Genomic DNA, 10819 nt, shown 5'->3' on the forward strand with positions numbered 1-10819 from the left:
CAAATCGACAGACTGGATGGGAAGTTATCAGTGTGGGTCGCATTCCAGCCTCTTGTTGATTTCCCTTATTATGCTCACTTTGTGTTTGAAAAAACAAAAGAATAGGTTTTGAAAAAAATTTTCTTTTTTCAATTCAAAAATAAATTGCTTGGTTTACAATTAATGAATACAATACCACATTTAAGCAAAAGCTTAATAAATTACAACTTACTTAATTTTTAAAGGAAGAATTTAACAGTAGGAATAGAATTTCTGATATAAAATAATAAATTTTTGTATCTCTTTGCAAATTTGCGTCCTAATTCGAGAACAGTTCAACATTTTAAAAATCACAAGATTGACTGAAGATTCAAGCCTAATTTATTGCAAAATTCGGAAAATCCCACCCTTAATTTAAATTAGAACATCAACAGCGAATCCAAACAAAAACTTAAAACGATGTGAACTTTTCAAATCTTTCAGTTACTTCGTCGAAAAAAGATATGCTCCTGTTATTACCCATAACTTCAAAAATGTTGCCACTAATATTACAAAATAAACGTTACCTATCATAAGACTTCAATTTTATTGGTGTACACTCTTGGTCATAAACAGGTAATACTTTTAAAAAATGTAAGCCCCTTCAAAAAAGTATACTTTTGAGTTGCTTTGCTTTTAATTCTTTGTTTTAGAAGGTGTCAATTACATTTTGCACAAAAGAAAGTGGTTTTCGCCATAAAACCTTTAGGAAAATATCAGAAACTGTCAATTTTTTGGTTTCACAGCATAACCACTTTTAATTCTTGACAGGTGTAGTGTGTGTTTTGAACCACAACAGCAAGTTCATGCAATCAAATCGTTAGTTAGTTGTTTTCAGGGCTCTTTTCTACCTAGCTACGCCTCTGCATTATACCCTGACATAGTTTTGACCTTAATTATAAACGACGAAGTCTTAAAGTGAGTATTATTATATTGACTAAAACTTAAATTTGCATATAAAATGATAAACATTTTTTGTGTCTTTTTTATCTAAGCAACAGCAAATAAAAAACAAAAATAAAAATAAGAAATACAAATAAAGAAAAATAAAACTAAACTATTAAACGAATAACTTTTCTTCTCTTTGCCTAAACAAACTTTTTGTTAGACTTTATCTAAAAAGTCAAACGATCTTAAATATGTTTTTCTAGTTTTCTGTCTAAAGTGAAATAATTTCGTGAAATATTCAACCCACTACTTTTTTAACTACCACTACTCCTGTACTATCAACTCGCATATCTCAATCAACGTCAAATAGAAAACATTATACACAACTCAGAAAAATAAACAGAAAACAACAACCATTAGAAGGACGAAAAAAAAGGACTTTTTCTCTTTTAGTGGATGATGCTTATGCTTGGGCTTTTGCTTTTGCTTGATGATTGTTGTGTTTACGTTGCGTGATGTAATTTGTCTTCATTTGCATAATAAGCTCACTCACAAATGGTTTGTTTCCTTTTAAGTCTGTGTATCTTTTCGTTTTATTTTCGTCCTTATCTCTTTTTCTCTATCATTTTGTTCTTGTTTTTCTCTTTAATTTTAATTGTTAGAGAAGTGAAAGAGTTTTTTAATTAAGTGAAACTTAAAAATTTAAATTGCATAATAACTTACATATCCTGTTTCAAGTGCGGTCCTGATGATGCGCGGATGCCCTCCACTCTCATACCCACCACGCCCAACAAATCAAACGATGATGATGTTGATAGGAGGATCCTTTGGTATAATAGTTGGCATGGGAATTCTAGTGAGAAATCCTTTTCTTTCTTCATCACCATAACATAACACCAAAAGGAGCTTACATTTCATGAATAATCAACAAAAAGAAAGTTGAGTAAAAAAGTTGCGCGATTTCTTAAGAGAGTCATTGCGGTTGAAAGAGGATGATTGCGGGATATGAATGTGTATCTACATTTACTTTTTAAGGATACTTGCTGCACTTTTTTTAAAGATACGAGTAGTTTTTTCTGATGCGCACATTGAGCTTTATATTTTTTTCTATTTCCTTTGGATAGGACGTGCTTTGAATACTGGTAGTTTTCTTTTTTTAGAATTTTTTGTGCTTACTTTGGGTGCGATTCCAGGACGATTCGTGATTGGCATTAGGAATGGAATCGAATTGCAATTTTTATTTGGATTAACTTTACAAGAGAAAGTTGACGTGATGCTAAAGCATATCCTTGCTACGTGTGTGTGTGTGTTTTTTAGTTTCTTTTTTGAAATATGTGCGAGATGTCTTGTTTCTTTGAGGGAGTAAAAAGAAAAATTTTACTTTCAAAGCGTGTCAGTTGCCAACACGTCGCATTTTCTCTGTCACTGTCGTCCTCGGTTTTTCGCTTTTCAAGTCCTTGAAATATTTTAACTTCAACAATTTATGGAAACTATATATGTATGCGAAGTGTGTTAAGAGACAGATTAGGGTTTTCTGTGAATTGCTTATCAACCTAAAGCTGCGAGCCTTATCTTGTATTCCAACCATAAGATCATTCCATTAATAATTTAAACTTTTTTATGTGTGGGCTTTCGACTTTGGCAAGGATTAGATACTATATATTTTTTGTTTCAAGAATATCTCTTCTTTTGGATGGTACATCATTAAATAGATGTTTCTATGTGTTCCTCATTCACAAGGAGGAAGATCCAACTAATTCAATTGCTAATTAGGTTGTTTGCTATACGCCCGCCGCCATTGCTACCATCGCCAGCACCGCAGCCATTATTCACTTCGCACTCTCATCTGATAAAATAGACGTTTGGGTATTCACCCCACCCCCTACCTACTCATGATGCCTTCCATATACACACAAAACCATACCATGAAGAGGAAAAAGAAAAAAGGACGAAATATTGCCGCGAAAAATGAGTGTTGGTGGTGAGCTGTGCGACGATGATGATGAAGGAAAAAGGAATTTCCGTCGCCACCACAAACGCCTCCCGCCTATCATTGTCACCATTTCCGGTGATGTGAATGACCGAGATAAGTTTTGGGCGTATAAAATATAACAAAACCATTTAACATCTATACAAACAAGAATATATCTTCATAGGCTCATTTTGTCACACCACCCATACCCACGCAAAAGTAGGTATCATCATCCAACAAATACTAAAAGAAAAATGTATTTTATAGAATAGGCTTCTTTTCGCTTATCGTACAGTAAATGGTCGAATTGATGCTAAAATTACTTTTGTTGGGTTTAAATATATTTTCTTACGACCATACAAATGCATACAGTTGTGGTCACATAATTAAGCCATACAAAAACAAAATCATTTTTAGCAATATTGTACTTTTGCATCAAGTGTTTTTTTTTGGCCACCATTCATCAAACAAGATTTTTTTCTGGGAAGCCCCCAAAATTAAAAATGTCGTCGACCGTATGAAATTAATGACTTGGGGAGCAATCGGAGCAATTGGGTACATTTTTCCATCGGCTTTTTATGATTATTCAATACGAATTTGTGCCCTACATTCTTAGTTTAAAAAAATATAAGATAATCCTTTTTTATAGGAACACACCCTCTATTTTGAAAATCGGATTACTACTCCAAAAATTAACTGAGAGCATTGGGGTTGGTTGCATTTATTTGTCCATCGTCAAATCTTTGTAATTTAAAACTAAAGTGTATTTGTAGACATTTATTTAAAAAATTCTTCAATATTCCTTTCTATAGCAACTTTTAAAAAACCAAAAATATGAATAAGTCTACTTACACCCCCAAAAATACGACACAAGCCTGAACAAAATTGAAAAAAGCATTAAAGGAGCATACCGAACACCGAACAACAGTCGAAGAAAAACTGAATATAGAGAAACTCGGTTTGACAAGGAATTCATGCAGGCGGGAAGCCTTTCTTAAAATTTACTCAGTTCATATCAGAAAGAAAAACAGTTTTTACAAAAAAAAAACAGTACATGCACTGAAATCAGAATTATAAACTTCTCTGCCGAAAAAGAAAAAAGACTATTCGGAAGCCCAAACACATCAGCTTGCAAAGTGTAACAAGTCGTCTGAGTTTTGGAACCTGGGCGAAAACTTAATGGAACAAAATTTACATTAGTCCGGGACTTAATTCAAATAGACTGCAAAAATATTTCGAGCAATAGTTAAACCTAGATGCGCCTAATAAGTTTCTGAATCAGTATGCCAAACCTGGCTTCAAAAATAATATTTTAGATGCACCAATATCAAAGGAAGAAGTGTTTATATCGATAAACAATCAAAAGGAATCAAAAAGATGGAAAGTCTGTGGGCTCAAATGGTATACCCGCAGATGTCGACAGATGTGGTACAGATACTCTAAGAGCAGTATTTAACCACGTTTTTAAGGAAGGAACCATTCCAAGCAAGTTCAGCAATGCTTTGATTTTCCCAATCCACAAGAAGAGAAGCACTGAAGTTTTGGAAAACTACAGATGAATCTCGTTTTTCACCTCGTCATATAAGATATTTATATCTATTCTGACTGACTGACCATTAAATTAATAGATAAATTCTAATAATCTGCTAAGTGAGTTCCAAGCTGCCTTCAGATAGGAAGATCACATTTTTGTACTTCGCTCGATTGCTGACTCGTTTCTATCGAGAAAAAAGAAACTATTTGCATTTTTGCCACGGTGTCGAAAGCAGTTTTGAAATCAACGAAAAATGCAAATAGTTTCTTTAATCTCGATAGAAACGAGTCAGCAATCGAGCATTGCTTTTCTAGATAGGAATGTTGCTTAAGTTCGGTACAGTAATGGAAAGACTATCAAAGTATTAATGTTGAATGGCTAATGCTTATCAGAATGGTTCCAAACGAAGTCTGAAGTTAGACAGGGCTGTGCACTCAGCCCAAACTTGTTTGCAATTTTCACTGTTGATATAGTCGAAGCATTACCAGCAGAAATCGTGTACGCATCCGTTAACAATAAAGCTCTTCTTTTTGCTGACGACATTGTCCTGCTCACGTATACCCCGCAGTCCTTTCAGCTAATGATAAATAAGCTTCATAAATATTGTATTTAGATAAATCTAAACCCATGGTTTTTAAGAATTGGCGGACGAAGATCGGGTGCAAGTGAGCAATGACACTATAATAATGAAAGAGTAGAGTTGGTGAAAGAATACAAATATCTAAGTGTTTGCTGTACTAAGAATTTGAGCATTGAAAAACATCTCACTGACAAACTTTTCAAGGCGAAAGCAGCTATGAAAGTAGCATGGAAGCAATACTTTAATAATAAGAAAAATTTAGAAGTAAATCTATCTAAATCCGAGATAATGGTGTTCAGAAATGGTGGAATGTTATCTAGTCAAGAAAATTGGACATTAAATGGAGAAAGAATTCGAATTGTCTCCAACTATACTTACTTGGGAGTTTTACTTTCACCAAAAATGTCGTTTTCAAAACAAGAAGAAAAGAGAAACACTGCAGCCAAGAATAGCTTAAACTCGACTTGGCGATGTTTTCTAGTATAAAGAAATATTAACTAATCAACCAAATGGAAACTATTTCAGGCAGTTTGTAGAGCTATTCAAACCTACGGTGCTTAGATCTGGGGCTTTGGAATGTTCGAAGAAGTGGAAAAACTTTAACCCTATTTTTTAAAACGAATTTTAAAATTGCCCACGATTACTCAAAACTACTCTTTGGCATTGGAAACTGGGTCGGAGGACAAACATTACTCTACCCTTGATCTTCACCTCAGATATCTATCAAAACCAATATTGAATACAGTGCAACAAGAGTACCGCATCGGCTAACAAAAATACTATGTAGGGCAAAAATTGTTCTGGGTATTGTTTTGGACTCCGTTGGGATAAGAGAACTATTTCTCAAATTGATTGGATCCAAAAAGGAAATGATCTATTGTGGCTGTTGAAATCAGAGGGTCAACAAGAAAACCTACGAAGGGCATTTGAGAGCAGTACGCGCATCTACAAACATTTGGATCACTTAAGGGGACAGAAATACATTAACGATGGTTTCGAACTGAACAAGATCACCTGGATTTTTAAGGCAAGATGTGATTTAATCAAGCTTAATGGAAACGGATTTATTTATTTATTTATTTATTCATCAAGCAGAGCAATAATGTCTCTTATAGACTACTAAAAGTACTTAACAATCAACAAATAACATACCTACAGATTATCCACCAGTGTTCATAAATGATAATAGTTGTTTTTTAAAGCTATCTCTGCTTAAATACATATTAAAATCAAGTACACAACATACCGAGTTTGCCTGTCTTAAACAACGAGTTATGGGTTCATTATTTCCATAATTAACCCTATGAAAAGGGACATAAAAGAATATATTGTGCCGCAATTCATGGCAAGGTGCATGCAAATTAATTAATGATAGCAAATCGGGGCAATTAATTTTGTAATTGATAACATCCCTTACGAACATTACATCAAAATATTTCCTTCGTGATTCCAAAGTTTGGATGCCTAGTAACAAGCACCTTGAGCTATAAGAAGGCAAATCGACATTCCAACGTAAGATCTTAATAGCTACCCTAGTAAATCTTTTCTGGATTCTTTCAATTCTTGTGGAATGAACTGCATAAATTGGGTTCCATATGGTACAACAATATTCTAATATTGATCTAACATAACTAAAATAGAGTGACCTAAAAGTAAAAGGGTCAGAGAAGTCCTTAGAATTTCTAGAAATAAACCCAAGCATTGAGCTGGCTTTGGCAACTACGTAGTCAATATGGCTAATAAACGTACATTTTCGATCAAAGATTACACCCAGATCCTTTTTTTCGTCTACTCTAGATAAAGAGATTCCTTCAATATTGTAAGGATAGATGATTGGTGAAAAACTTCTGCAAAATGTCATACTCTGACATTTAGAAACATTAAGATGTAGATCATTTATAACACACCAAGCGTTCAGCTTGGACAAATCATTCTGCAGATGTATGCAGTCAGATATAGTTCGAATACTTAAAAATAGTTTCAGATCGTCGGCATACATCAGACAAAAACAATTTTTTAAAAGTGATGGGATATCATTAATAAAGATTAAGAATAGGATTGGCCCCAAATGACTTCCTTGTGGAACGCCAGAAGTAGCTTCCACTGGATCCGAAAGTATATTATTGATCCGAACATATTGAACTCTACCTACTAAATACGATTCAAACCATCTTAGTAAATTAGAGTGAAAACCTAAATTTTTGAGTTTGGAAACTAAAAGCGAATGATTGACTTTATCAAAAGCTTTAGAGAAGTCGGTATACACCACGTCACATTGAAGACCCTTTTCAAGAATGCCTAAGACATAATTGCTGAAAATAGTTAAGTTTGTTGTAGTAGATCTTCCACTAATGAAACCATGTTGCAGAGGAGATATTACTTCTTTAAGAATGAAAACTAGCTTATTATAAATAATTTTTTCAAAAAGTTTGGGAATGACAGATATTTTGCAAATGGGACGGTAGTTGGTGACTTCATTTCTCGAGCCAGACTTGAAAATAGGTGATATAAAAGAAATTTTCCATTCACTCAAGAATTCACCTTCTCGAAGAGAGCGATTGAAAATAATTTGAAGAGGGATTGCCAATACAGATGCACATTTTTTTAAAACGACGGGAGCGATACCGTCAAATCCAGGTTGCTTATCTTCGTTTAATTTTTTCAATTCTTCCTCAACTTCACTTGTGCGTACCTGTAGGTCACCAATGTTTATTATTTCGTGTGAAATGTTGACATCAGGTGCATTCCCACTGTCAGGTGGCTTGAATACTGAACGAAAAAAATTGGCAAAGAGATTACAAATTCTTGAGGTATCACTTGACGTTTCACCTAAATAATGAATTGAATTTGGAATGCCGGTAGAACGTTTTTTATTATTAATAAACATCCAAAAACATTTGCTATTTTTTTTTAGTTTTGTTTCCATACTAAGAACGTATTGATTATAAAGGAACTTGTTAAGAAAGTCGAACTGCCTCTGTAACTGAAGATACCTATCATAAAGCAAGCAATTATTATTGGATTGACGATACAACTTAAAAGCTTTGTTTTTTCTGTTATTAATATTAATCAATTTTGTATTATACCAATATGGTTTAGATGATGATTGCCGGAGAGATTTAGGAGTATGCAAATCTATTGCCTCTTTAATTAAATAGTTAAATTTATCAAAAGCTGTAACTAATTTTAAGTTATTTAAAACAGGCACCCAGTCGATTCTACTAATAAAATTAGAAATCTCATTAAAATTACATTTATTGAAATTGTATTGTTTGTTAACAACGGAAGTTTGTTTTAAATATTTATAAAATGTAAAGCTCATACAGAGCGCTAAATGATGTTCAGAATTTGGTACAGGCGGTGGCATGGGACTGTCGATACTCACACTAAATTCGTTATCTATAAAAACAAGATCAAGAAAGCGATTCAATTTATTACGAAAATTATTTATCTGTTTGAGTCCAAGTTCAGCTAGAGTATCAACAACCACACTTTCACACTCACTAGTAACATTAAATGGAATTAAACAATTTTCATCAGAATCTAACAGCCAGTTTATATTTGGTAAATTAAAATCACCTAGAATTATAATATGCCGATTTTCTTTAAGATTATTAATAATAAAAGAGCAATTGTCGATATGAGTTTTATACAATTCAAATGAACTTTTTGGTGGAATATAACTAATAATAACATAAACATCATGCATATTATCGGCGGTTACTCGTACAATCAGCTGGTCTATGTCTAATGCAGAATTATTTTCGATAGTTGAAGATGGCAAATCCAAAAGCATACACAAGAGAGATGAACGAATGGCAAGCAATACCCCACCCCCCCTGTTCAACCCAGTTGTATGTTGACATCGATCTTTGCGAAAAACGTTAAACAGCTGGTTGTCAAACATTTCTGCATTGTAATGGTTCTCAGAGAGCCATGTTACAGTGAGTGCAAAAATATCGAATTGTTGTGATGAGGATAAGAGAAGAATATTGTTCATTTTTGTTCTTAATCCACCAACGTTGTGGTAGAAAATTAAAAATTGAGAGGTGTCACTTTTAGGTGAAGGGAAGGAGAATTGATCGGCTGGAGGCGTGTTAGCAATAATTATATTGTTGCGATTTTGTTTTGTCGATGTTCTTCGTTTTTTGGCGATGGAATGAACATTTTAACTCGCACATATTCAGGCCAGGCAGATGGGTTCATTACAGCATCGAGATTGTTTGCAGGAACACATAATTTAAAGTTTACAAAAGATAATTCACTTAGAACAGCATCTTTCTTTGTTAATTTAAAACATTTAAACTTATAAGAGGGGATATCAGTGTTCTTGGATATGTGATTTATAATTGATTCTGGGTCTGTATTACTCACAAATCTGGAAATATGCAACCATTTGTTATCAGGCACAACATTTAGATCTGAGTTAATGTTTGTTCCATAAACACTTGAGATGGGACGACGAGAACGATTTTTTTTGTTGACTTTGTTTACATTTAAGTCAGAGTTGTTGTTATTACTTAATAAGGAGGGATCATATTCAGAACCGGAGGAATGTATTTGATTCACAGTTTGAAGCTGGTTTTCAGTGGTATTTTGATTCGCGGCACCAGAGTATGATGCATCATTTGGTTCCAAGAGATCGTTTACAAGTACCTCCGCAGAGCTTTTAAGTAAATCATTGGTGTTTGATTTATTGAGTTCGAGGGGAACATTTACTGATTCACCACCGATATGGGAGAGAATATCACGCATAGAACTAATTTCTCTTTTTAAATCACTGATACAATTTGAAAGATCCGTAAAGCGGTTTAAAAAGGTTGAGAAATTTAAATGAGAACAAGTGTTACATTGCCATGAAAGATTTTTTGATTTTGATAAAATATTTGATTCTTCCACGGTAATTCCAACACAATCCTTATGAAAATATTGACCACAAATTGACCTGCAAACAACCATGTCAGATCTTTTAAGTTTGTCATTGCATTTAGAACAAGTTTTAGACATTTTGAGAAATAGAACTATGAACTTTAGAAGAAAAGAAACAAAAAAAAAAAACACCGTCGATAGAACAATGAACTTAGTCACAGCGTATACAGGCGACGACTGATTTGGCCAACGATTCATCATTAGGTATTGTGCAACTTAAGGGAGGAAGAAAACATCCAGCACTTTTTGGGCAGATGTCCGGGTTTAAAGGAATTTAGGGAAGAAGCGGAAATAATCCAGGTGCTCAATGGAGCACCAGTTTTGAAGGACTTGTGAATTTTATAACTGTAGCCTTCCTATTTCATAATGAACTGGCGAGAGAATATAACCAGTAAAAAATGTTCTTACAATTATCACCAAATTTTGATTTGAAACTAATAATAGTAATAATATGTACGTAAATTCAACTACCCGACAGACCACGTTTGTCAATGTCGTAAGTGTTGCATTTTTAACTTCAAAAGAAACTTAAAATCTTATTTGAAAATGTTAACTTCTAGATATTAAGTTGGAAACAAAAACCATTTTACTATTACTACTACTAATAAGGAAATTACGCATTCCAGAAAATTCAGGGTCTTCGAAGCTGTATCGGAATAAGTTACGTTTTATGGGGCACAAGCTTGGGGAGGTCGGAAATATGAATAAGTGAAAAAAGCTGCTCAGAGTTTACATAAAACGTATTTTCCACCTTCCTTTGAGTACTCCAAACTACATGATCAAGTTCGAAAAGGGTCTATCGCCTTTAATTATAAAAACACTCAAACTGCAGGTCGTTTACATCCTCAAAGCTCTGGATATGCCAAGTTGTTGTCTTTCAAAGAAAGTAGTTCTTTAA

General features: G+C 33.7%; 1 protein-coding gene across 1 annotated transcript; it reads right to left on the reverse strand.

Annotated features, from left to right (window-relative positions):
- Positions 1-8951: 8951 nt before the first annotated feature.
- LOC129948096 (uncharacterized) lies at positions 8952-10047 on the reverse strand. Its single transcript, XM_056058927.1, has one exon. The coding sequence runs from the start codon at positions 9997-9999 to the stop codon at positions 9100-9102; it is 900 nt and encodes a 299-aa protein (XP_055914902.1). The 5' UTR covers positions 10000-10047; the 3' UTR covers positions 8952-9099.
- Between the last annotated feature and the right edge of the window lie 772 nt (positions 10048-10819).

Source organism: Eupeodes corollae, chromosome 2 (genome assembly GCF_945859685.1).
Source record: "Eupeodes corollae chromosome 2, idEupCoro1.1, whole genome shotgun sequence".
In the NCBI taxonomy this organism is placed as follows: Eukaryota; Metazoa; Arthropoda; class Insecta; order Diptera; family Syrphidae; genus Eupeodes; species Eupeodes corollae.

Bases quoted from the DNA above. Each gene is read 5' to 3' on its own strand.
- LOC129948096 (XM_056058927.1), bottom strand. From the start codon at position 9,999: ATGTCTAAAACTTGTTCTAAATGCAATGACAAACTTAAAAGATCTGAC.